The 27999-nt window shown below is 50.6% G+C and overlaps 1 protein-coding gene and 1 long non-coding RNA gene across 20 annotated transcripts in view; one reads left to right on the top strand and one right to left on the bottom strand.

Moving 5' to 3' along the window:
- Positions 1-3960, top strand: part of PTPRS (protein tyrosine phosphatase receptor type S) — a 199905-nt gene extending 195945 nt beyond the window's left edge. For all 19 annotated transcript variants that reach the window (XM_059719988.1, XM_059719970.1, XM_059719972.1 and 16 more), the window contains 2 exons: positions 802-937; positions 1533-3960. In XM_059719988.1, coding sequence (XP_059575971.1) covers positions 802-937; positions 1533-1601 — 205 coding nt within the window. In that variant the 3' untranslated portion in view covers positions 1602-3960. The remainder of the gene's footprint in view (positions 1-801; positions 938-1532) is intronic.
- A 4261-nt stretch (positions 3961-8221) lies between these two features.
- LOC109282342 (uncharacterized) lies at positions 8222-14711 on the bottom strand. Its single transcript, XR_002089323.2, has 3 exons — positions 11679-14711; positions 11376-11442; positions 8222-9220 (listed from the first exon to the last, which is right to left on the bottom strand). It is a non-coding gene; the product is annotated as an uncharacterized LOC109282342 (long non-coding RNA).
- Between the last annotated feature and the right edge of the window lie 13288 nt (positions 14712-27999).

A 27999-nucleotide genomic window follows, 5' to 3' on the forward strand; every position in this document is an offset into this window, starting at 1 on the left:
CCAAACCATTATACCCTAGCCTCATGCCAGGTGTTCTGGGTGCCTACCATGCCTAAGGCTTTGTGCACCACGTCTTCCCCTACCAGTCCCATTTGGAAGAGAAGTCATTCAGGTCCCAACACTGAAACGCTGCACTGGGAGGGGGCAGCTGGTTACACTGGATGGCATTGGTGGGTGCCCTAAATTAATTCTTTGCTCTACAGACAGTCCAGCCCTGTTTGCATGCCGTGCTCCAGAGCCATTAGGATCCAGACAGATGCTGGAGGGGTAGGGTAGGGCCGCTGCACCTCTGCAGAGAGCTGCAGAGCGGCCCCGTTCGCAGCAGGATGAGACCGGCACATGCTCAGACAGGCGCTTGGCTCTAGCGAGAGCCATGCCTGCATCCCGATTGGCTGAGCAGGGGATAATGCAGGGCATTACCTCATCGAAGCCGTGTGGATTTCTTTCATTAAAGCAGCCGAGGCAGATATTGTGCGTCTGAATCAGAGAGGCTGGTTGGTGGTGAGGGGGGGTTAAGTTATTTTCTTACTGCAATAAAAATAATTCCCCGGTGGCACATTGTCCGCCCCTAAAGCTTTGGACGTTTGTGGATCATCTGTTCTGCCTGGTTTCATGTATCCACTGCTGTGCGGGAGCGTGACACCGGGTTGATAGACTTAGGCTCTCCACCTCTAATGCTGTGCGCCCTGGCCGGGGGTGTCAGGTCACTGCTCCGCACAAGAGCAGCACGCAGGCAGGCGTCCGCGTCCCGTACCCGCGTCTGGGCGCTGCCTCACTCCCTTTCTGTCTCCTCCTCTGCAGCGCCGGAGTGGGCAGGACTGGGGTGTTCATCACGCTGAGTATCGTCCTGGAGAGAATGCGTTACGAGGGGGTTGTAGATATTTTCCAGACAGTAAAGATGCTGCGAACACAACGACCTGCCATGGTGCAGACAGAGGTAAAGCAGCTACGGGCGGACTCTAGGACATTTAGAGCAACACACCGCCTTCCCTGCCCACATCCTTAGCGTTAACCTCACCCTCCCGGCTGGAGGATGACTGACCCTTTGTCCTTCCAGCCAGTGGGAAACTTTAATCCCATCAAAACCTTCAGGTAGGGACGGCTGGGGAGGTGGGAGGTTTGGTGGGGGGGATCCTAGCAGCACCATCCGATAGCCAAGCCCGCTGCGCTATCCGCCACCATGGATTTCTAACCCCAACCCTGCTCTCCAAGAGCACAAATGCTCTAGGGGCCTTATTAATACCGGGAACGGAGTAAGGACACTGACCTACTTTTAATGAAAAGCAGAGGAAGAAAAGCGCTTTTATGAACATCCTCACCATAAGATGCAGAGATTCCCCCGTTTCTTCGGCATCGTGGCTCTCTCCCCGAGCACGCCTTATCCCCTCCGGTCGCTGCGCACAGGCCTGCAGCCGCACTCTTGCCCCGCAGGCTATGAAGGGGTTGGCTTGACTGCACAGTTGGAAGGGATTTAACAATCGTTGCACAGCCGCTAACTCTTCTTTCTCTCTCTTTTTTTCCCATTTTGATAGGACGAGTACCAGTTCTGTTACCAGGCAGCTCTGGAGTATCTCGGAAGTTTTGATCACTATGCAACATAAAAAGCCATCCGTTTTTGCAGACTGTACCAACCACTTAAGTCCTGGAAGGCCTCTTCTGACCCAGGAGGAGCGCTTGAACTTACAAAACTGAATCAGAAGAAGTACCTTTTCATTTGGACAATGCCGCGGGGAGTGGGGGGAAGGACTTGAAAGGCACACCCCGTCAGGAACTCCATGTTGTAACCTGGAACGTGAAGAGGCAGCTCAGGAGGGTGCTGAAGGACTATTTTAAGTGGTGAACTGCTCTCGTTACCTCAAGTGGTGTTCGCTGTGGAGGATGTCTGGACATCATAAAAACTGATCCAAAAGCTCAAAGAAACACCTTGCGAAACGTTACCGCTGAAGGGAGCTGAGCGAGCTGGAGAAGGGAAGGAAGCCGGCTCTGGTTACATCATTAGAGTTCAGTTTATTTACTAATATAGTTGGCAGTCTTTAAAGGAAGTCACTTGCAGAGACGGCGTCCTGTAGAAACGAATCCAATAAACCAGTTTCAACACGTCAGCAACCGCGAGGGCAGGAATTCTTCTAGCTGGAGTCTCGATAACCTCAGCATCATCCACCGGGATGATTCTGGGCTTATGGGCACCTTGCGATCGGCATCCACTGAGTGCCTCTGCCAGGCAGGAGGGGTTGTAGCTCACCTTTCGAATACTTGGAACATTCCTCATTTCTTCTAATTCCAAAAGTTATTTTTTAGGATGTTTAAAAATGCTATAGATATCGAATACATATAAAGCGCGGCAGTGCTCCCGGGCTCTGGGCGCAGACTTGGCTAGGCTGAGCCCAGGTGCTGTCAGGTCAAGATGGGTTTTCCCTAGCTGGGTTCACCGACCACCTCCTCTTTTCCGCGCCTCCGGGCACACCCGCCGTTTCGAATGAGACGTACAAAAACGCAGCTTCTTTCCCATTCTCTTTGCACATGTACCATCCCCTTTTTTTTTGTAACCAGCTTTGCCCGCTACCCCAGGGCAAGGAGCATTTTTGAAAGGGCCCCTTTTAGGCCCGTTCCAGAGAAGCAATTCATTCCTATGAGGCTGCTGATCCTTGCTGCCAACTCCTCACCCCGCAACACAGCAGGTCTCCAGCAGACACTTCTGCGCCCGTCCCCGTGCAGTATGTCACCCCAGGTTCGTAGGCACAGCTCTGAACCCACACGTAGCTGTAAAGTAATTTGGAAAGATCAAGTGAGCTGCATCCAATGGCATATACTGTGAGTGGCTTTCTTTAAAGTATTGATGTAACTGTAACAAGTGACATTACCTTCTTTTCTTTTTTTTTTTAAATAGTGTATTTTTTCCTTTTTTTAAAAAAGAAAAAAAACAAAGAATATCGGTCGAATTTAAAAGAAAAAATATTTGCTTATTTGTTCATATTATGTTCAAAGACAGTCTATTTTTTCACTGTAGAAATGTTATGTGTAATGGCTGTGATATATAAAAAAAAAAAAAATGCAGTGCAAATTGCTACTTCTACATATTGCTTTTCTACCATTTAAAAGGTTTAACTTGCTCATGTAAGAACAAAACGTCCGGTTTTTTTGGGTTTGGTTTTTTTTTTATTTCCAGGTTGTTTTTTTAATCTCAGACATATCGAGCATCTCTGGAAGGGCGTGAGGTTAGCAGGCTGGCTTAGATGTCGTCGTAGTGCCAACTCGCCCCCTCCCTCCTGTGGCCACGTAGCCTGCCCTTGCCACGTTCCCCGGTTAATCGGGAGATTAAACGACACCAGTGTCTTACAAGCGAAGTAGAAAGACAGGAATGTCAGAGCCATGGCACGCGCGCGCACACGCCGGTTTTAAAATCATTCGACCAACAAAAACCATGGGTATTGTAATAGCAGCCCCCGACTCTTCGTGCGCTGGGCTGCGTAGATGATAGTCTAGCAGACGTACGTGAAAAAGAGGAGTCCTGTTGCCAAAGCGCAGCGAGGTGAGCATGTCCTGAAGGAGAGACCCTGCCCCAGAACTGCTCTCCCTCGACTTTTCTTTAGTTTTCTAGAGGGGTCGACGTGGCCACAACCTGGTGCTGCCGGGACGACCGTGACGCAACCAAACGGCAACCCCGAAAAACCCGACCCATTTCCTGTCTCCAACAAATAAGAGGCTTCTTCGAGATTTTACTTCCTGTTTGTGTGAAAGTTGCCCAAATTTCAAAGTATGTTGCAGCAAAATCTTACCTGGGAGAGTTTAGGGTGGAAAAAAAAAAACAGAATAAAGGGTTTTGTTTTTTGGGTTTTTTTTCTTTGTATGAGAGCAAAGTGCTGTTGCTTTCACACTATTTCAAACTGAAACAGTAAGTGGTTTTCATACCACGGTGTATGTAGATATATTGACTTTGTATTAAAGGAAGATTGTCTGAAAGGACTGGCTGCGGACCCGTTTGTGGGTAGGCTTATGGGATGCACAAAGGCGAGAACCAGCGAGTGCGATAACCTAATACGGTATTCAGAAGTCGGGCTGTTAAAGGGGGGGGCTCGGGACGTGCGTGCTAAACCACAAATGCACCTGCTGCGAGGAGAGCACCAGGGAAGGGCGCTGTCCGCCTGGCACAGACAGCGTCCAGGCTTCGCTTCCCCCCGATTTAAGGGAGATCTAAACGCGGTCCAAAGGCAGCGTGTGCAGGCGGTCATCTAGCTTGCTCTGGAACAGATGGCGGCATCAGTAGATTAAGCCACCAAGCATTTACCCAGTGACCTGAGCAGGTGTGTGCAGCCCACCCTGACGCCCGGGCCGCTGTGGCTAGACCGAGCCGAAACTAGCTCAGGTGCGTCTGCTCAGGCTGCGTGTACGGCTCGGGGCTGCAGTGGAAATGCTAACGAGGATCCATCTCAAGGGGGCATCTCCCCGTGTCTCTACCTGCCCAGGCTTTTCCTGACTCAGAGGGCACTGATTCTAGACTTGAATAGAAAGCATCTGCTGCTCGTGAACCCAGCTGCCTGCATGCCTGTGCTATGCCGGGGTGACACACTGCCACCAAGTGCCACTGACTAAGGATCTAACCCCGTAGGCAAGAGCGCACCAAACCCAGATGCAAGAAAAAACCCTTATATGTGTGTGAGTGCCAGGACTTACCACACCAGGGGACAGCGCTGGCCTCCAGCAGGCCCTTTGCCTGCTCTTGGGTGGGAGGCAGGTGGAGGTTTATCCTCCTCTCCTTTGCAAGCCTGGTTTCTATAGCAAATGCAAAGCAGCGCTTACCTAGATAGCAAGGACATTCTGGAGGAAGGGGAATATCCCCCGGAGAAAAGGCTGCCATCACATCTGGGAACGCCTTGACCTGCCAGAAATGGGGTCAATACTGACCTAGAGACAAAAGAAGCTGGGGTGAGGATGTGGGCAATGAGTTGGTGCCTGCTTTCCACACGGGAGTGTGCCCGGAGACAAGTGCCTTCACTTGGACCCTGTGGGGGTCTGTTCCACGCACCAACTTGCTGGGCCATGCACCCCTGTAAGTGCAATGCTGCCAAGTACCCGTGATGATGATGATTATAAAAGACAGTGCATTGCACCCTGTACCTGCTCCCCCGGCCTAGGACATTGCAGACTTGCTCGTTTTAATTTCTCCTCTCTTTAGCGTTCCTCTTCCCCTTCTCTTGCTTTCCCCTTCCTCCCTCCTGTCTACTCTCCAGGAGCTCACCACACACCCTATGTCGAGAAACGCCCGCGTGGGGCGCTATCGAGGATCACGGAGGAGCGGCGATGGAGGCCACATCTGAACAGCACCAGCGCCGCGCCCCAGGCAGCACTTCATCCACCGCCGATCCTTCCCTGGAAGGAAACAGTGGGCTGGAGAAGGGAGAGACTGACCTGGTAGCATCCCTGAATCCCAGCAGTATCCTCCACTGGTGCTGTGACTGGAAGGAGTTACTCTGCCAAATCTGACCCGTCGTCCACCTAAGCCGGGGAGTAATTTGTGACAGTGGCCGGGGGCAAGGGCTCCAGAGGGAGCTGCGAAGAACCAGGTGAGGGGGTGGTTAAGGAATAACCTACCCACGGGGATTTTTCTCCCCAGCTCTCTAGGTTTCCTTAGCCCTGAAGCAGCGCTGTCTGTGCCAAGTCGGACGCTTGGGTATAGCTCTTCCCTGCCAGCAGGTGGAAACAGCATGTACCAAACAGGTTTCATTGATGTGCTGTCACAGGAGGCATAAGGAAATTGCTAAACCAAGTTACTGCCGTCTCCAGCCAGGCTGGGGAAGTCTGGGTCTCAGAAGATGCAACCTGCAGCGCCTCGTGCAATGACAGCATCTCTCCCAGGTGAGCGGAGAGGTACGTGGGGGGACCCGGGCTGTCCCCCTGCTCCCCCACCCCATTCAGACTAGACTCGCTCTGCAAATTGTCTGCGGTCATGTTTAAAGACAGGCGGTGAAAAATCACGGGAGTGTTTTCAAAGCACCAGCTGGGCTGATGAACTTGCAGCTGGGGAGGACAGCACTGCGACACCGGCGTCATACGGTCTCCATCTGCTGGCAGGGAAGGACCATGCCACCAGCTCCCGAACTGGCACAGAGGCAAAGCAAAGAGGCAGGCGAGACTCCCCGTGTCTAATCCTAATGCACCCCCATTAGCCTCAGGCATTTATAGGAAGACGACGATGACGATTTTCGGTGCTAATAAGGCCCATGGGCTCGCAGGGAACACGTGGCACGGAAGTGGCTGCACATCGTGCAGTCCAGTCCCTCGGTTTTGCAGCCCATGACTTTAATTGCCCCTTTCTCGTATTGCTGGAGAGGAAAGAGGGGCAGCCCCGCTCTCCCCACCCGTGTCACAGGCCTGCCCATCCTCCTCCCAAGCTAAACAGGCCTATTCTCCTCTCTAATCATTCTCCTTCCTGAGCTCCAGCCTGATTTCTTCTGCATCTCTGCTGAAATGGCGTGACCGCCCCCCACATCGCAGGATGTAAAAATCCAACCGAACACGCAATAAACAGCGAGCGGAGCCCAGGCGAGCGACAGAGGGGGAGAATTGGAACGGCAGCTGGGAGATAAGTAAACCTTTCTGAAAAACAACCGGTGCTGTAGGAAGCCATTTAGGAAAGCAAATGTGAAATGAAATCTCAGCACAAAAGCAAAGCCCCTGAATGCAGAGGAGCCCGAGATGCACACGGGACACGGTTGAGGGGCCGGGCCTGAGCGAGCACCTCCACATCCTGCTCCTTCCCGGCCGTGCCAAGGAACGGAAGCAGCATGGCTGCAAACACCCCTTCCAGGTCTCGCACTCCTATCTGTATCTCGACTGTGTCGTGCAAAACCAAGGGGCGTTCAAGCCCTAGGGGGTTGGACTAGATGACCTTGGGAGGTCCCTTCCAGCCCTAATTTTCTGAACAAAATGCCAGTTGAGAGGGAACGGTGCAAGGACACCGGCTCTCCAGCAACGGAGGCGCCAGCTCTCTCGACTCACGCAGCAGGTGCAGACAGCGCGAAGGGGAGGGAAGGAAGATGCAAGGAGGCCACCCCGACGCAGAACTCGAGCAGCCAGGCGGACCGTGCTGGAGACGCACAATCCCCTTTCCCAACAAAACGGAGCTGAGCCTTGCGAGAAGGAGACCTGCTTGTTCATAGACGCTTTCGTGGTTCGGGCATCCCGGGCTCCACGGTCACTCCCCATCACGTGCCTGACCTCCGTAATGAACCTCTTTGCCACGTCATTTCCATGAGGATTCCTGATCCACCTTGGATCCCTCCTGCTCAGACCAGGGTGCCCTGGATTGCAGGGGAGCAGAGATGCCAGGAAGGCCTTCCACGATCTCCATGCGACAGTCTAGATAGAAGCTGGCAGAACACCTTCCCGGCATTCACCAGCGGCTGGAGGGACATTCAACCGCCTGGAAGTCTGAACGTGATAAACTAAGCCTTCAGGTTTCGCTGAGCACCAGGTACTCCATGCACAACATGCCCTGGTTGAGCAGCGATACTCGTCCTTGCCGAAAGGATCAAGTTCAAGTTGGATTTTCGCTGCAAACTCTCACTTCTAGGACACAACTCTACCAGAAGACACCACTAGCCTGAAACGGGAGGCACGTGTTGTTCGCTCGCCTGCTTATTTTTAAAACCGGGATTCTATGTTACGGCCGAGACTGGTTTCCCGGGAGACCCGCAGGAAGGTTTTCGACTACCTCCTTACTACGGAGCCAAAAGAAGTGGGTTTTTCATCTCCCCCGCCTGACAGATGGCTCTGACGGCGAGTGCATTAGCTACATATTTGAAAGAGTAAATCACCGCAGGTTGTATTTTTACCACAAAGGGAGTGTCACAGAGAGGCTGGAGATCTACACTGACATAACTCCGTATGGCCAAGAGCGGGTCATTAAATAGATGAGAGATTGGCTTTGCAGGGGAATCCTGACGGCAGAGCCTTATCTTGTTAAAGGCAGACTGTCTGGACGAGAGGAGGGAGGGATGGGGATGTCCCCAGGGTGCAGCGGGACTCTGTCTCCATCAGAAGAAGCCAAGTTGCAGGCTGGCTTCGAGACGAGACTGGGGTGCGTTTCAGCCCTTGCCCCCGAAGCATCACTGATGCATATATGGGGGGAGCCTCCGTGCAAAAGCCCCAGAGGCATTGGGAAGCCAATCTGCCACCTCGCTGTCAGGCAAACAACCCAGCAAGCTGCCCGGCAGTGGGGAAGCGGACTCCTCTCCAGCACCAGCAGATGTGCTCATTCGGAAGTCATCTCATTAAAACTCACGTCCCCTTCATCTGCTGAAGGCACCGCACATGCCTCGTCGCCTCACCTCTGGGGAGCTGGGATGGTCCCAACAGCAACCCGGACTCACCTTCCAAGCCCCACACACCCCCATGCCGAGGCAGGGACGCTTCCCAGCAGCAGATGGGCTTCCCGGCACTCCTGCAGACACCGCTTGCACGGTCATTTATATGCAAATCCAGGAGAGCATCTTTTCATCATTTAATAAACGGCTCTTAAAATCATCTCGATTGCATGTCTCCTCTCCTTTAAACATTATGTTCTATTTCTGTTGCTTCCAAAGGTCAACTCTGAATTATTCTTTCTTCCTCAACTCCAGCTGGTAACACACCACCCGGCCTGGAGAACGGCACCGGTGCTGCCACCTGCAGGTCCGCCTTGGGCACTGCAGTGTCCAACCATGCCGTGCCCAAATGCAAGAGCCGCCTTGCGCCCGCCTGCCTTTGGGTGCAAGAGCCGCCTTGCGCCCGCCTGCCTTTGGGTGCAAGAGCCGCCTTGCACCCGCCTGCCTTTGGGTGCAAGAGCCGCCTTGCACCCGCCTGCCTTTGGGTGCAAGAGCCGCCTTGCACCCGCCTGCCTTTCAAGTTGCTATCCAAAAGTGACTGCCAGCCAGCCAGGAGTTTGTGCCAACAGGGGAGAAATTTAAAAGCCCGGACCCACCTTTCTTTGACTTTCACAGACCGCAGCTCTTCCCCTACCTTTTTGGGAGCTCACCCTGCCAGAGGGTATGAATGAATGAGTCCCTGGATTCTCCTCCATGCACTGATAACCGTCTTGCTGCCATGTCAGTCTGCATCTCGTGAAGCTCCCGTTGCTCGCCTGCTGTAACCACATGAGCTTCAGCACCTCTCTCTTGGCTGGCTGGGGAGTCAGGAACAGAGCCTGAGCGAAGGGATGGCTTCTCTGGATACGGAGACAGGCCTGGAAGGGAGCAGAGGCAGGACAAACCAGAAGCTGAAGAGACCCGATTTGGAATGGATTTGTAAAGGCAGCTAAATACCCCACCAAACCTCTCACACCCCTACCTCCGGTTTTACCAAGGGGCCTAATAGTGAACAAAGGTAATTTCTCTAACAGCAGTGACTGAGAGAAAAGCCCCTCAATCCGGAGTTGCACATGAGACAAGCCAGTTCCCAGACCAGGGGAAAGTATACGTGGTTAGAAATACTATGGGTTGCCGTCAGCTTTAATCACACTGAGAAAAGCAGAAGGAGAACAGGAAAATCCATTGCTTTTTCCCCAAAAGGAAAATGAATAATGGTTACAACCCCCCAAATCAGAACCTGCGTTGGTGCAGAATTGAATAGCAAAGGCACACAGTCATTCCAGCAGGGAAATTTGCCTTCGATTCTCTTCTAGTCCATTCCTACGGGAGAGATCAGGGAAAGTTTTTACGATATTCCCCAGTGAGGTTGCCCAGATCTGGTTTCTGCCTCTTCTTGAATAAAAAAAAATAAAATGGAGCCTCACAAGGGAGTCCAGCCACAGCACTGCTGCTTCTGCAGGTGCATCGCAGACTGTGCATACTAGGAATACAAGTACCACCAAGCTCCTAACTATCGAGAAGAAACTGCGCGACAGAACGGAGCGACTCAGGAACCAGGAGCTGCTGCCATTTGCGCGACCGCAGAGCCCTGCCGCACAACCATTTCGCTCCATCGGGCAAAAAGAGGTTGGAAATCCGGCGGCACACGCCTCATCTCCGGACATGAGGTTATGGGGACGGCCACACGGCACGTCAGTGGCACGCGCAGCTGGTGAACGGGACTGGAGGGGTTCAGCCTAGGATGGGAAAGAGCGTTCTTGTCCCACAAGCATGATCTAAAAATGGCTTCAAACCTGAAAAAGGGATTTTTTTTCTTCAGAACATGGAGACATGCAACGATTTGAGCATTTCAAGCCTTTCTCCAAGCCAAGTCTATGCTCCCTGCCAGAAGTTAGGGCAGCACATCAGCATTTTTCATTGAAAAAAAAACAACCCTTTGGTTGCAAACTTCCCGACCGGATCTCTCCCAGGTCCTGGTTTTACGTCCCAGCTTCCCCTTCCTGGAATACCCCCACCCCCAAGACACCAACACTTGTGAGCTACAACTGTAGGCATCAAAGTCCTTGCCTCCATCCATTTGCTATTCCTACAAAGCTCAAGTCCTGCTCGTCTGCCCTGGAAGAAACAAGGACACCTCCGTCCGCTTTCCTGCTACCAAAAGCAGCAATTACACCCTGAGCAACCACAGACCTTGTTGGAAAAAAACCTGTGACCTAGTGGTTTCTTAGAGTCTCGTCTGCTGAGCTAAGGTGGCCAAAATTGACTGGCTTTTCTAGCAGCATCTGCACCGGCCAAGAGATCTGTTAGCACGTCTTTGTAGTGACAGATCCAGACCAGAAACCCCAGCTGGCTTCTGGGTGAAGAGTCGACCTCCAGATCCATATAGGCCACATTGGAAAGTTATCCTTTGCCTGCTCAAGTCTTAGGACAGGAAATAAGTCAGAAAGAGGAGGCACAACACACGCATGTACCTACACACGCTGGAAGCATGCACTGCGTAGACTAAATTTCAAGCAATGGTGTCTGCTACTAGACGCGCAGGGGTTGCTTTAAATATTATCCAAGTATGCACCCTGGCCTTGGTCTTAAGCTAATGCAAACTGTCTGCAGGGATAATAAATCTCCAGATCCTTTTATAGCTAGCAAAGGGATGGAAGCCTGACCAACAGCCATATATCTCCATTTATTAATGGCCCTCTCTCTAGGCATCTATCTAATCTATTCATCCTGGTCCATTTTTAATCTGCTTGTTTCTCTAATCTATCTACTTACACATCTACCGCATGGCTGGATGAAAAGACGATGCCAGATCCCTTTACAATTTGTACAGGGATGAAACCCTGATCTTACCATCTAATCACTCCTGTAGCTCCTGAAAGGCAGGTGCTTGGAGTTCCCTCCTAGTCATTAAAGAGAGAGATTCCCCATTACCAGAGAACCTGGTACCCATCTCTCCATGTATGCTGCAATGCATATGTGCACACTCCTCCCTACACACGCAGGGGGCCATGCTGAATTAATAGGATATACCTGGGTTTTGTCCGGGGCTCGCTCAGGAACACCTCTTCTTTTTTCAAAACTGAATTATGGCCAAACACTAAAATAAAGAGAAAAAAAAAGTCAGCCTGTTTTACATTGACTTTTAAGCATTTGGAGGTCAAGTCCCTGGCCTGGCTGCCCAAGATGACATAACACTGGAGCAGCAGGCCTTAAACTTTCAACATATCATTATTGCCTTTTCAAGGGCAACACTCAGATGCAAAGCACACAAGCCTCAGAAGACATGAACACTCAGCCCATCGGGATGGGAAGGTTGGAGATGCCTCCTCTCACCGTGCTGGAAGCGGTGCTGATGTGCTCCAGGTTCACAGCTGGGTGGCCTGGTCCAGGCTTGGTGCGGCATGAAGAGGGGCTATAACAAGCCGACGGGCAGCGTTCATTGCTCTGGAAGGATCCTGGGGAGAGAGGAGGGGACAGAGCCTGGTGCCATGCTGACACACGTATAGCTCCACACTGAGAAACAAGACTAGCAACGTGAAGGTCCTTGACTCACCCTGATCCCCACCACCACGAGTCCTCCGACCTGGACAGACATCCCTTATGGGATGTGGCAGATCAACCCAGTCCCTTGAGATCCAGCAAGTACATGCTTCCTTTCCCCGGAGCAGCCTTGCTATCACTAGGGACAAAGACACTCCTAGCAGAAAACGGTACCAGAAGCCCTCCCACACCTTTGCTTCCCGCTGGAACATGCATTTGCACGGTGATTTGAAGGGTGCAAAACCAGGGTTCATAACATACAAAAGCCCAGCCGCGTGCTTTCAAGACAAGGCATCACCTGTGCAGAGGCCTAACAAGCCAAGACAGCTTCCCGCAGAGCAGAGAGAGGGGAGAAGGCAAGGCAAAAAGGGCAATGCCAGTCTCCAACTCCACGGGACAGGACGGGGTGCAGGAAGGGGCACCCCCAGTGCGAGTGCTGTGCAAGGGCTGTTTCTCTGCCCCCCATCTGATGCCTCTTTCACTCACCCCTGAGCTTCCGCTCTTGCCAGCTGCCAGGGCCAGGCCTTATTCCTGCCACTCCTGGTGCTGCCTGCATTGTCACTAGGACCTGGCTGGTCACAGGGCTGCTGCCTTCTCAGCTACCACCACTGCCAACTGAACCCCGGGCCTGCCAGCCCGGGTAGTGCTGTGCCTCCATCTCTACCCAGCTGCCAGTGTCACCACCAGCCTGCACCGGGGACCACTGCAGCAGCTCGTGCCAGCTTCTCCCGTTGGCTTCAGGAGCACCCTCCGCTAAGGAACCGTGGAGCAGAAAAGGAGATGCTGGAGAGGTCACACTTTAAATATCATTAGCAGAACAGATTGTGCAGCCCACTTCCGGAGCCTGGAAGAGCTGATCCTGCCGCAATAGTAACAGATCCCCGTTCGCATCCACATCTCTCCAAAAGCTCCTACTTCGGAGCCAAGCATTCCTCTTGCTCCCCGCAGCGCCGAGAAACCAGCACCCAACACAAAACTATTTCATGAGCACGAGACATGCAAGAGATGGATGAACAAGATTTAGTGAAAAGCAAATTTTGGGGGTTGTTCTTTGTGGGTTTTTTTTTTAAATTGGTCATTTATAACAGCTACAGCATTTTCAGTAACACTGGGAAGAAACATTGTCCTTAATAAAACTCGTTCTGGTTACCAAAGTGACTGCTGACTTTTGAATGGCCAACGTCCATGCACCTTCACATTTCCACAACTTCCTTGGGCTCCTGCTGAGAAAATCACTCCCTTTTAAGCACTCTCAGGTTATGCCGACAAAAATCACTAGTCCCTTGTGAAAACATAGGGCAGCGCTCCTCGCCTAGCAGCACCCGTCTCTCTCGCGCTGCCTTCAACATTTCTGGAAACAAATGCAGACTGAATGTGTTGCTACTTTCCAGGGACAAGAGAAGTCATAGAAAAGTAGGGCTGGAAGGGGCAATCAGGATTCTTCCAAGGGCATGGGCATATGAACAACTTACCATGGGGTAAAAAGGCACTAAGACTCTACCAGGTGCCAGCTGTTGCACAGAAACTGCCCGCTCTCGCCCTGGTAAGTAGAAGTTAACTCACAGGAACTTACCCCATTTCTAGCAAAGGCTAAGTGGCTAACTATCCCATTTCCATCGAAGGCTAAGCAGCGAACTACCGCTTACCATAGGGTAGGACGGTGCACGTGAGCAGTTCCTGCAAAGCAGCTGAGACGCAGTAAAGCTCCAAGCCCTTTTACCCCCGAGGCAAAGCGATCCTATGTTCAAACCCTGGACGCACATAACAGAATCAGTTCGGCAACAGCAAAACACTCCCATCTGGCTTGCTAATCCATAAAATCGTTTAAAAACAGATAAAACTGAAGTAGTATTTTCTACCGCGACATCTACCAAATGGAACCGAACATGCGCAGGGATTTACACACGTCCGTGTCTCAAAACAGGGCGGGGGGGAAGAGAGGAAACAACTGAAAAATCAGCTATAATACACAATCTTTTGGTGTGCCTGTCCAACCCCACTTAACTCATAAAAAAAACGCGCATTAAAAGTGAAATAAAACTAGCAAAGCATTTGCCTCGGGGGGGGGGGAGAGGGGGGAAACACTCGTAGCAAATTGTTTGCCGACTGCCGTCAAGGTGTAAAGAAACTCTGTGTGTCTAGACAGCTACAAGCAAAATTGCAAAGGATGACAAGCACTTCAGGTATCGGAAAATATCACATCTGGGGTATTTCTTTTGGAAGGGGAAGAGAGAGTAATTGAAGCGAGACCATAGACACAGAGGAATCCTTCAAATACCCGCTCCCCGAGCCACATATCAACCAGGGAGAACTGCGATAGCCAGGCCAGGAGAGGTGGTGTTGACCCGTCCTTCTTTTCACCTCCTCATTTCCAGGGCAGGCTGTTTAAACATGGGAAATCAGGACAGTGTTTGGGGGTGCAGACCCGTAGGGAAATGAGGACACCGAAGGAAAGGGGGGTAATTCCCTTAGAAGCGGGGAGACGGCGCGAAGGGCAGCAGGGAAGCTGAGTTCAGGCAGAAGAGCTGTCTGTTCACCAGGGCGCTGAGACACGAGCGTAGCTGATCCAGTGGGGGACGAACACCTGTGTTCGCGTGACAAAAATTCAGGTCAGCGGGTACGATCCTGGAGGAGGAAGATGTGTGGCCCCGTCCCCTGGCTTTTCCCCAGGTGATTGCATCAATTCCCTATGTCCCGAGGGCAAAACGCGAACAGTGGAAATGGTCTCGGTGCAAAACCAAACCCCAGGTGAGCAGGGATGGGGTGTAGAGCCCCGCAGAACACGGCCAGGCCTGCTCTAAGTTATTCTCAAGCGCCGCCTCTGAAAACGTGAACCTGTCCCAGCACATGTGCGCACAGCTGCACAGCCAGCTCCGAGCTGAACAATGAACCCTTCCCAGAATGCTTTGCTGCTTTAGGACTACAAATCCCAGCATGCCATAATCAGCGCTGGCTTTTAACCCTTTTTCCACCAGGCAGAGGACAGCAGAGCTCACCAGGAACATCTCAGGATAGCTGCGGGCCTGTGCCTGTTTTGCAGGGGTGATGCTGGCGGGAGGAGAGGAGCCTGGATGTGGGTCAAGGGCAGAGCTAACAAGGTATTAGGAGGAGGAGTTACGCTTGCAAAATGCAGGTGAGGAGAAGGGACAACCTTACTCCTTGTTGTGCCCCTGCTCTCTTTGAAGAGGAAGGTGGAAACCCAGCGTCCAGGCTGGTCCATTTGTTGCAAACGGCATTTCTTGCCGAGCTAGGAAGACAGCCAGGGCGGTGACATCTCTTGCCCCAGCGGGCCGCATCCACAGGAGCCGGGGAAGAAGCAATTCTGCGTCCCCGCACGGTCTGTTTAGCCAGGTAAATTAACAGGGACCGGACCCACCATTTTGGGCAATGCCAAATGGGGGCGGAAGAGACCGGACCTCCGGGACGATGGATCTGCTCCAATCTGCCACGTTCCCACGTCCGAACACGCTCAAACCAACCGCAGGTCAACGATGACGTCTCGTTTTCCCCAGAACACCCAGGCAGAGCAGCCTGGCTCCTATCCCCTCATTTTTTAAAATACATATCACTCATTGTGCGCCAAGGCCACACCGAATATCAGTGCACAGCACCTGTGAAGATTTGGCTGTATTTACTCACTTTACGAAGAGCAATTTAGCATTTCTATTAGGAGGCAGCAAGGTCTGGAAATTGTATTCATTTAGTATTTCTATTTATTCTACAGGTCAGAAGTTGTCCGTTTCCAACTGTTTTCCATACAGATTGTTTCTTCAGGGACCAATCTGATCTTAAACGGTGAGACACTTTTTTCCTCTGCAAGCGAAGCGGAAAAAATGTCTTTTGTTGGTATGCACAGTCGCAGCGAAAGGGGATTAGCCGAACCAGGGACCAGAGGACTAGAGTTGCTGAACAACGATGGTCTAAACAAAAGAACAGAGCTTCAAAAATAGACACAAACACAGGTCTGAACAAAGAAGCCATAAGCAACTTATTAACTTTCGGCATACTATTAAGAACAGCAGAATATAGCTTAATAGCCACAGTACATATATGTTTTCAATAGTCGCAGCAGTATAATTAAGGTAAACGGGAGGTAGAGTCAAGGTGATTAACTCCACAAATTCATCGCCAGGTCTTTCTATTTCTTCACAAAAGATTAGGCAAATCGAAGTGAAGATTTATGCTCAGCGATGAATGCTGCTATTCTTGCTACCGCGGTGGTAATTTCAGGAGCTGCCAGGAAGGAGAGGAGGTTCCTTGCCGCACCGAGGAGGTGGACAAACATCGGTCTCCATCCTCCGGGACCTTCCAAAATGTGGTGTTGCTCTGACTCGCAGTGCACGTTCACATCGTCTGCCACAAAGGTTTTGAGGTTGAAGCAATAACGTCAAAGTGCTCTTTCCTGCCCGGGGCAAGGGTCGGACTCGATGATCTACCCAGGTCCCTTCTGACCCCCCAAATCTAGGAAAATAAAGTGATCAAGGGCGTCTGGTACGAGATGCTCTTCCTCCATCCCCATCCCCACACCATTTCCTCTGCCCCCTCTCGCTGCTACCTCTTGCCTTCATGTCACCCTTGGGAAGCAGCTCTGAACACAGACAAACACCTGTTCCTGGAAGAAACTGCCCTGACCTCGTTGGGGTAAAACACCCCAAGTTAAGGCAGACGGACTCTGGTTCGAGGGGATGCATCGTCTGGGCACAACTCTTTTTTTGTGGGGTTTTTTTTTTTTTTTACAGGCAGGCGGGTTTAACCCAGAACATCCCAGGTCTGGGATTTCTTTCTAGGGCATTGTCCTAGGAGATTTGGAGACCACGACAGGTAGATCAAGCCCTGCTTCTCTTTACCAGTTAGCTACTGAAGGTATTGTAACAACAGCAGCAGCAAGGAAACTTTTTCGGCTCCTTTAAAGGTGCACAGCATCCCTCCATGGCTGTGATTTGGGAGGGACCTGAAAATCCACTCTTAACAGCTAGTCTTCTGCTAATTTCTCGGTCTAGAAGATCCACCCCTTCCGCCCCCATCCAGGCACAGTGAGCATCTAGCAGCCTGCCTCTCTCCTTTCTTATTCCCGACAGTTCATGTTCTTTGCCCCTCTCAACCTGTCCACAGATCTTGTGCATCTCCATCTCACATACTCTCCCCCGATGGGAGGTCCTCTCACCTCACATCCCACTTCTGCTCTTCTGTGCAGCCCCGGTCCGTCCATCCATCAATGTCTTTCTCCGCATCTGATTTACCCGTTGAAATATCAGCTCCCGACCACATGGCAGCTGTGCTGTGCTCTTTTAAGTTGAGCTTTAAAAAAAGCACACGCACACAAAATTACTATTCCACCAGGAAAAACCGACTCAAATTGCCGCACTATTTTTTTATCTAAATAATGTTTAAATTTTAAAAGAGGGGGGGGGAAAAAAAACCTAATTACATCTTTGTGTGGGAGATCATAAATCACATAATTACAATGGGAACCTCTGCATCTCTCCAACAGACAAAAAGCAGACTACACAAGTTCTTATCTCATTACAGTTTAATTAAGAATTATGTTTGAGCATCTTCTTTTTAATTATCACAGGGCCCAGATGACTTCTAATCTTTTTTTACCCGAAGTGAGGGAGGGCACAGGCCAAGATGGGCACTAATGAATTTACAATTTGTTCTTTTGGGAACTTTAATAAAATTAGTCTGCATAGAAGATTAACACTGATAAAGTGAATTTCCAAAGAGAACATTTGGTTCCTTTCAATTAGTGTCCTACAGCCACCAGGAGCTTGTGGTGGGGAGCCCGAGGGCTGCTGTTTCTTGGGGAGCAAAGCTTCGGGTTTCAACGTGAGAGTGAAGACGGTAAGCAGTTTCTTTTGCTAGCTTCACCTGGCAGCAGAGACCTACCAGCTGCTTCCCGTGCTACAGACCCGAGGAAGGTGAGTATTAATTGTTTCCTGCAGGGGCAGCCTCCATGGTTGGCAGAGCTAGCTGACAGCGCAAGGGAAGATGACTTTTGCAAAAGCTACATACAGCGCTGAATTATGAGGCTGTTCATCTTTGGGGAACCAAATGGTCTATCGCAGACTAGTCTAGGCCAACTGTAGGAAGAGCGACACGGTTGCCTCCTAGGCTCTCCTTTAAAGCCCAGGCTGCTCCGAGAGATGGGTCATTGCCATGTGGCCTACCAAGGAAGTCGTCAACTGGCTCTTTGGAGTTGGCCAATGCTGTGTAGGCGGTACAGGAGGGAAAGCACAAGTGTGCCAAGGCCCCATCTTCAACCAATTTGTTCAGCTATGAGAACAGGCACATCTTCCTCTTTGGCTGCACCCACGGCTGTCGGCAGCTTGGGCTCGTCGGTGCATTCCCTCGTCGTTCCACCTCTTGCAAGACCGCAAGGAGAGGAACACAAGAAACGCTGGAGCAACGCGAGGCTCCCATCAGCTCGGGTGCGAAAGCTCGACAGCGGGGACAAAGCGAGAGGGTGGAGGGGAAGAGACAGAAACCAGGAGAAGGAAGAGAGACATCATGCAGTAATGAGCACTGACAAGCGGCAGCATCGATGTACACTGCCCTTTGCTTGACCAACAACGGCAGCGCCGAGGATGTCTGTCTCTTGTTAGCATCCACGTATGCTGTGAATATCTTAGCAAACGGTGCCCCCGCCTGCTCCCAAATATCTAATTATTTTAGGACGAACATAACCTTTCTTCCTCTGGCGCTGGTCTGCCTTCTTCTTACACGACACACGAGGCAGGAGAGGATGAATTCTGCTGGGTGCACAGATTGGTGTCCTGACAGTTAACTCTTCAGAAGTTGAAGTGCAAATATACCCTGCACGACACCAAGCTCTGTTACATCGGTGCTTAGCAGCGGAGGGAGGATCCAGAGTAAAAAATAAATCAACCAATGTCATTTTGTACATAAATATTTCCACCTCACGCTGCTCTTAAACTGGCTTAACAGCGAATATAGTATAGGGTCCCTGGTTGCTACTGAACTGGAAACGATGAGTCAATAAGCTTAAACACCAGCATCCAGTTCTTGCTACAGGCTTAAAGATGCCGCAAACCTTCCTATTTCACCTCCGTCCCAGAACGGACTGGCGCTGGGATTACGGCTGCCCTGCACCGTTTTCTGCCCCGTGCTGATTTTGCACGGAGCGTGAACCGCTTTGAGCGTGGATGTCATGTCCAACAGCTCTACACGCTCAGTAGGCTGCAGTGTTAAATGGCGCTGCTTGAGAATCTCATCGCTCTGAGCTTTGTTTAAGGCTCCTCTCCAGCTCGTTGCAAAGGCCTGACAAGGTGGCAGGTGTCAATTAGTTTGCAGCAAGCAAGAGAACACAATCAGCTTTCTAAGCCACAGCCTGTCACATCCAAGGTTTGTTAATTTTCTGTTCTCCCACCAAAACCGGTTCAGGTTTCTCCACGAGAAGCACCAGAAACACATCAAGAAAATCGCTGTAAATGCAAACAGATTGTGCCAGCAAGGGCAGCAGGACAGATCAGCTGCCTCTCCTGGGGGTGCAAACACTCACGTGGCCTGCCGTTGCTTAGGATGCTCCAGAAGATGGTCTGTTAATGGCCAATTTCGATGCTTTCGAAAGCCGAGAGAAATCCAATGCCAGCTGCAGGATGGAGGTCAGAGTTCTTCTGCGTTTGCTTCGAATGCTGTTCCCGAGGGCGCTTGGCACAGTCCGATTCCCAGGCTAATTTCTCCGAGAAAGAAGGGCTGTCTCGTCACAGCTGGCACCCCCTGAAACCCAGAGTCCAAGGGAGCTGCAAAGCAGGCCGAACCGTCTCAGTGCCTTTTCTCTTTCCTTTACAATGGAATGATGAAAAATCTAACTTTATGGAAAGGTTAGAAATATTAGGCCTTTTGTCCTCTTTTAGGGTGACCATGAATGACTAGAGAACTAAATGGGATTATGGCATCAGAAGCGACACCGGAGCGATGGAGAGGGGATGGGATTTGTGATTAAATGGTTTAACCCCCTTTGGGTTTTGGTTATGCTAACATCGGCGAACTTGAACCTCGATGAGCACAGGGAACAAACACTACTCTCTCTGAAGAGCTACAGACCCAATTCCCTCAAGTGCTGATGACTGTGTGCCCGAACCCCCAGTCCTCCAGTATATACAACAAAAAACCTATCCACAAAGACCCTGAGTCCCAGTACCCTCAATTGGGGCCTCTGCTCCCCCCAAAGGGCCTTGAAAGGAAGCAGTTGGGTCTCTGGCAGTGCTTGGTGTTTGGCAGCTCCCCATCCTGAGCTCTTTGGAAACAGCTGCTCACTTATTTCTGTGCCCGCTGGGAGTTGGCGAGGTCAGGGCTCTTTGGGAGGTCTTGAAGGACACTCCTGGATGTTTCTAATTATATATAAAGTACTCCCCTTCTGGGCTCCCTTTAATAACAGGCATCTGTCCGTCTCGCAAGACAATAGATTTGCACAGAACAAGGCGTCAGCTTGTTGAACATCTGCGAATGCGGCTGGAGAACCCAATCCTTGAATGACCGTCCCTTCCACACTTATCACATGTGAAGCTCGTATCTGAACGTGGTGCAGGGTTTTTCCCGAGGTTTCTGCTTTCCCCCACACGTTAAGCTCTTCTTTCCTCAAAAGCCTTCATTCCACGCTTAGTAGACTGCTTCCAAGCATTTTGATCCTCAGCTGTCTTTTCCCAATCATTTGGCTCAATATTTATTCATTGCCTTCTTGCAAATGTCTTTGAAATGGAGATAAGGACATTCATACTGTCTTCTTCCTGTAGAGAGTTTTTCATACAAGAGATCCTTGGGTATACAACCATGGCCCACTCTCCGCATATGACCAAGCTATTGAAGTTGATGCTGGCCATGTTGCAGGACCGCAGGTGTAGGCAACTTTGTCCCACCAAGAAATTCCTAGAATGAGGTGAAGTCAATGAAAGTGGAAGCTGTTGAGGTGCCTTTCTCAAGTAGAGTATGTGGTCTAGGATTTGCTGCCATGCGAATGGGTGTTGATGACAGAAGCCCGAAATATTTTGACCTTGGTCTTAACAGTCAGTTTGCTGTTGTTCCACGCTCATTTGCTCAGCATGCTCAGGTACCCGATGCTTGGCCAATACGGGTATTCAGTTCAGCCTCAAGTGACAGGTTGCTGGCAACAATGGAACCATCACCGCCCCGGGGCTATACAAATGCACTTCTCTTTCAGGGCCTCGGTCTCCTCCAGTTGTGTTGGCTGAACAAAACGCATTGGCATCTGAACATCTTTCTTCCTAACGTTTGAAGGCCACATCTGAGATGGGTCCCACTGTGCTGGGCAGTCCACAGGTATGCCGTAAATGAGTCTGTGCCCTCATGAACTTGCAGTGTGAAATAGCTGACATGCGACTCATCCACCAGTTGCAAGCGGTGGGGGAGACAAGCACCAGTACAACTGGGCACGGCGTAATGACAATCACAGATCTCAATCCGCATTACAACAGCGTAGGCAGTAATTGCTAAAGACTGGCAATCCCTGCCGCTTGGAAGCTAGTCCACTAACATTTCATACATCCTTAATCTGGGAAGGTCCTAAGGCAGAGGGTCCAGGCACCTTCTGGATCTGTCCCTGCCCTCAAACAAACGGAGCTGATTCCTTACATGCCAGCTGTCAAGACTTGTGTTTTGAGATCCTAAAGTCTTGGGTCTGTCTGGTCCTCGAACACATCCTGACCGGGGGGAGTCTTCACATGTTGAAAATGGTGCGTGAAGCACCGGCCTGAATTTTGCTAAATGCAAATGAAAAGATGGGGCGTTCTTTCTGCAACGCTCGTCTCCAAGCAATTGTAAGAACCGTTCAGTTGAGGAAGCAGGCTTGAGCGTCCAGGAGACCCGACTCGCTGATGGCGGCTTCTATTAACTGCTGCCTTTCACGTCGAGGCACCCAGCAGGCACTCTGCGAGTGTGCATATAAATCCGAACAAACTGTGTATTCCCCTGTAGTGCACAGCATCAGAAAAACTGCTTTGGCTCTTTAAAATCCCTCCAAGGTGATTTCCTCTTAGCATCCTTCAGTTCCTATTAAACAAAATGCACATAACGCAGCCTCTGCAGGGCGGCCCACTTGGTCTACAAGAGTGCAAGCCAATCTCTTCCATACCGGGACCTTTCTCCAACTCAGCAGCATGGGAAAGACAGCGTAGCTAAGACCTCAGCTTCAGAACCAGCTGGGCTATTAGGCTGTCTAGTGACAGTATTTGTAATTTCTTCTCCTCTTAACAGGAGGTCACTGCTTTCCTCATCAACCAGCTTTTCACTGAGGCACCGTTTATTTTCCATTCCCCTTGATCACTACCTGGGGTAACAAGTTGCAAAGAATATGGATTTGGGGGGGTGTAGAAATACACACACTGCAAACACCTTTTAATTCAATTGGTTGAATCGACACAGGGAGATTATTAGTTTTCTGTACGTTTTGATTCAATTAATTAGCTTGAAAATATCAGCACAGCCAGGCAAGCAAAGAAAAACAGAGATAAATCCTTGCCATAGCACTGCTTCATCTTTTAAAGGCAATTAACTCTTAGTTATTAGCTTTTAATTAGGGAATAATAATGACACCATTAATACAGTTTATTGTACTTGTCAGCGGACAGCTGTTCCAAACAGATTTTATTATCAGATCTTGGCGGCTCTTGTCTGTTGTGCTCCCTTATTTATAGTTGCGGGGAAGCGACTCCCCCAAGCCCCAGCCCAGGGGGTATGCTAGTGCTAGTTAAGCCTCGGCTCCCATATGCGCGCTCCTGTCACGCAGAAATCACAAGGGCCTCTAATCCAAGGTGGATCTTTATCACCCCATTGCTGCGGCAGGCGCTGGCTCCGAACTTAAACCCTTGGCCCGGTTCCAAAGGACGAACAAGAGGGAAGGATGCAGAATGAGCAGTTCTGCTCCCTCCAACATTTCAAAGGCCCGTGGCACCTTGCATTATACCGGGGCTTTATTTTTAACCATCGAAAATGGTTTCTCTCTCCTGGAGCAGTCTGGTGGCAGCAGGATGCAGCCTTGACTGCACATTTGATGTCTCTCTCGCGGGTAATTCGTATTCCTTCCCGCACTCAATTCCCGAGGGAGGCTGGAAGGATGCCAGGGCTGGTCTTACACCTCAGAACATCTGAGCTCTCGCCCTGCTTGTGAAATGCCAAGATGCCAGCAAATCCACCGAGTCGTTTGCAGAGCAAGGCAGGCAGCGTCTCTACCTCCTGGAAGGTATGGGGTGTGTTTCCAGTATAGAACGAATGTTTGGGGGTAAATATAAGTTGCTCAGTTTTAAATCAAATAAGCTTAGCAATCCAATCCAAATAAGCATATCAAGTCTCATTCCACTGTCCTGCTGCACTCACCAGTTACAACAGGGTGGGCAAAATGCGGCCCGCCAGGCCATTCTACCCAGCCCGCAGGGTCCCTAAAAAACTTAGAAAATGTTTATCTGCCCCTGGCTGCCTGTCATGCGGTCCTCGATGGCTTGCCAAAACTCAGTAAGCGGCCCTCCGCCCAAAATAATTGCCCGCCCCCGAGTTACAAAGTGCATAAGCAACCCTCAAGCAGTGCTCTCTCCCTTATCTAAAATTTGCCCCGATTTAAACATGCCTGCAATCCACCTCCAGCAAGCTATCCATGGCTAACGATGTCAAAGGAGCGGCCAGGTCTTTTACTGATTCGTTATTATTTATTTTTCTGTTATGTCATCAAGTCAAATATGGTGAAGGCTCCAAATTGCCCAGTCCACCAAGAGCATATGCAACCATGGATGGTCACCCCCATTTGCCCTCTTCCTCAGTGTCAGGGGGGTCTGTACCCCTTGCTGCATTTGGTCCTTATACAGATTGTAAGTGCGTGGGGGCAGGGGCCCTTCTTATTGTATTCGACAACCTCCGCCACAACGAGGACCCAATTCTGACCAGGTCCCCTGGGTGCTCTTGTAATCCAAATAAACAGAAATGCTATGAATTCCCTTGGATTTAAGCCTTTTTTCGGTTCACGTTGGAATGTGCAAAAGGCAACGTTTGGCTGGATGATCAGCGTGAAGCATTTCCGTGGGCTCCCCCAAGGTTCAAGAGGAAACCTCTCCTGAGCGTGGCCCAAAGGAAACCCTCAGGAAAAGGCCAGGGTGTCACAAATGCAGCAGCTCAACCCAGTCCAGAGCCTGCGTGCTCCCACTGAAAGAGAAGAAACCTGTTTGCGGCAGGCTCCTTCTTGCCCCAGACACCAGAAAGGACAGGCCCAGGAAGCAGACAAGCCTCAAGTGGGAATTCACCAGCTGCAAAAATCTACTTGCCATTGTCTAAAAGGAAACGCGAGCTGATAAACTGCAAGGAAGAACAGGAAAAGGGAGATGCTTCAATAAGCAGAGGCGCTTTCCGGGTTATGAACCGAGGTGGAAATTGAGACAACAAAACAGATGAGATGAGTCAAGGATTACTATGCTCCATTGTGCAAATTAAGCAACAGTGAGCTGATGAGCCCACGTTAGCATAGTTACACTATGTCTAGTCTCCTGCTTCCCAGTCCACTAGACCGCAATGCCCCTCAGTGGAGCCGGATCTGCTTCCTCCTGGACCCTCTCAGCTCCACAAGCACAACATGGATTTTAATGCAGGAGCAGGTGGCAGCGGCTCCGCTCCGAACATGGACCCCCAGCATTTGCTTGTGCGTGTTTGGATCTGTCCAACAAATTGCAAGTCTTCAAACACATCCATTTGGGGGAACCGTTCGCTGGCGCTCCGGGCACGACTGGCACGTTTTCACTAGTGAGACTTTAGTGCATGGCTAGGTCTCGGGGAGGAAAAACAAAAACCTAATCTCAATTTTTGCCCCCAAACACATTTGGGGCCTGAGATCACACCCAAGACGCTTCAAATCCTGTTGGTAACTTTCTTTTAAAAAAATTAAAATAAAAGATTGCGAGACGCCGCTTGAAACAGAGGCTTGTAATGGAAGTGTCTTCTCAACCGTAATTAGCGCTGCGGTAGCACGAGCACTACTGACAGCTAATGGCAATTCTCCTTTAGCTCAAGTGCTAGCATACGAGATCATACACCGATGCTGGAAGTGAAAAGCTGCAGTTCAAGTCCCAGCAGAGGGACAGATTCCTCATGTTTCTTAATGAGACATGTCAATGCAAAACAGCCAAATGCCAACAGATGATCCCACATGAGGCCTTACTAGAGTCGTGCAGCAGGAGGGGAAACGAACTTACTGGGAACTGGAGTTTTGCACAGACTCCTTTCTTTGTAGCTCCAAATTCACCTTCCTTTCCCCCACAACACATCAGCGGGCACCACCTGGATGCTATAAGACACTTCTCTGGGTTTCCTTGGCATCCATGTGGTGCACAGCCGTTGCCTCCAAGACTGGAAATCTGTGGCAGAGCACGAATGATGGTCAAGGCTTTGCATTTCTGGATTCAAACAGGAGCAATGAGAGAAAATCAGCTGTAAGCTGGGGGGGGGATGGCTGGGGGATAGGGAGTGGCCTGGCCTCCACTCAGCAAACCTTTTGAACAGCGAGAGGGAGGATCAGCAGGTGCCCTGACTGAGTTGTTAGTGCCAATCCAGCGATCACCATGTCATTCTCATGCCAGGGGATTAATTTCTGATTTTACTGCTGCTCTTTATCACAGAGACAGCTTTGAAAGGCACAAATTTTCTATCCCACAATGGACCTGTCACAATGACAATTATATTTAATAGCTCTGGTTCAGTCTCGCCTTTCAGGGGCTCCGATTACTGCGGTAAATAGAAGCACATTAGAGAGGTGCGGGGAGTGACAAGACACTGACAGGCAGTATTCACATCACATCAGGGGACTGCCAGGGGGCAAGTACTCGCTGTGGCCTTTATAAAGCAGATCCAAGGGGACCTTCTTTTCATCGGGCCTTGGGTGGGGAAGGAGAGGATGAAGAGCAAATACAGAGATTAAAAATATACTCCTGGTACAAGGCGGCAGCAGCAATGGGAATCCATGTTGCAAAGAAAACACTTATGGGGACACCCCCCCCCCAAACACACGTTTAACCAGGGGAAGAGACTAGCAGTTTTTTCCTCTTCTTCCAAGGCACTCAGCCCTGCCAAGGCAGAAATATCATGGCCCCTCAGCACCACCTTTGGCCTCAGCACCTTGAGGTTGGGCACTTTGACAACACAAAGGGATAACTGAATGGTGAGACACGATCCCGTTATTGAGGGGGACAAGAGGTCTTAGCATGACTGGATACACCCCCCCTTCTTACCAACATCACCTTTCGCCCCTGAACAGCAGCAGAAGACCCTTCCACATCTCCCGTCGGGTCCGGTTCTTTGGCTGACTGCTTTCTAGCGAGTGAATTTCCCTTGTTCTGTCTGGGAAAAGGAAAGGCTTTAACGGTACGCTGGCTCTTACGGAGAACGACCACCCCCAGAACTGGAAAAAGCTGCCTTGGGCTCTAGAGGCAGCTTGGCCAAATGAGGCATGTGGCGCAGGGACCTGTCCGGTTGTTTATTTTTTAAGCCACAAAAGCAGGAGATCGCTCCTGGCCACAAAGACATCCTGCTTGGGTGCTCGTTTGCTGGAGGGAAGTTGCTGCTCTGGTATTAGCAGCTGGCATGTGACATGCCAAGATAAGGAAAGCTGCAATCAGCTTCACACTGCCGTGCCCTGCCAACGCTCAGCCAGACTCCTGCTCAGTCCTGGAAAGAGTGGGCAAACTGCGGACAGAGCTCTGCAGTGACCTGTGCATTGTCCAGTAGGAGAACAAAACACGAACAGTTTCCGCTCCCCTAGCTCTCAATACATGAAATAGCTCCCAACTGCTTTGCATTGGTTTGTAACCAGAAATTCCCTAAGCAAGCAGTTCCTTTTTCTTCTGATAAGGATGCCGAGTAATTTTAAGCCCAACTCTCCGGTAGCATTTGGGTCTCGGCATTGCCCCAATAGTGGTTTAGTGTGCCAGAAACACTCATCCCTGGGAGTAAGCAAGGCATAGTTTGAATGTAAGACTTGGGGTCAGGTACCCCCAGCTTCTTGTACAGCCTTCCACTCCAACTAATTGCTTCAATCTTCCTGCTGCTGAGGTCCCCATCTGTAACAGCAGACATGCATCATGTCCCAGAGGGGCATTAGGAGGAATCCTCTTTATAAAGGACATTAAGAGGGAAGGCAACAGTTTCAAGCACCCCTGCTAGGCCCAGCCACATAAAGCACGTGGCCTCCGCTTGGCAGGACCCCTCTGAGCAATGTGTTGAATGACATCTAAATTCAAGAGCGCGCTGCAAGCATCTGCCATGCAGCTCCTATCTGCTTTCCACAGACCAACATGGCCTGGCCAGGGCTCTGGAGGCCTGGAACTGCGAAGACTAGAGGCTCCCTGCCCAGCAAATAGTACCAAAGACATCAGAGAAGGAACAAACTAGACAGCACCTCTGTGGGAACAGCTGAGATTGGAGGCAACCAGTATTGCCCCGCTTGCTCGAATCAAAGCAACAACCAAACAAATGAGACGCCCTAGCACAGCTGAGCTTCAGCTCGTTTCTGACTGACCTCACCTAATCCAAAAACAAGTCACTCAAGGCAAGAGTAGTCTCACGCAGGGGCTCGCATCAGTTGAAAAACTGTCTCGTTAGATTGGTGCAACTTTCTGAGCCTGACAAGCCCTGGATAATTCACAGGAATTTGTTTTGGCATTTTTCTTTCCCCAAAGATATATTTTATTTATTGATTTTAGCACTGATGAAAAGTGCTGGATTAACAGTCCTGGAAACTGGTATTTTATTAGTCTGGAAGGTAGGGAGCATGGTGGCACCGTAGAGACTAACTAGTTCTGAGATGCATGAGCTTTTATAGGCAGCAAACTTCAGCAGAGCTGATGAAAGAGATGGTTGCTTATGAAAGCTCATGCTTCTCTGAACTAGTTATTCTCTCATGCCACCCTGCCCTCCCTTCTGCCTAGCTTCAGACTATCACAGCGAACTACTTCTCTGCTTATCACTCTAGAAAAAGAGCCAAATCCAGACTATGACAGGAGAAATTTCACCCTGGTTCAGGCTTCAGTCCTGCTACTCATGGACCAAGCATACAAAGCTGGAAGAAGCTGGGTGCCAGGGCCTCGTATGGTGTTTGGCTCCTTGG

The sequence above is a fragment of the Alligator mississippiensis genome, chromosome 16, assembly GCF_030867095.1.
Source record: "Alligator mississippiensis isolate rAllMis1 chromosome 16, rAllMis1, whole genome shotgun sequence".
In the NCBI taxonomy this organism is placed as follows: domain Eukaryota; kingdom Metazoa; phylum Chordata; order Crocodylia; family Alligatoridae; genus Alligator; species Alligator mississippiensis.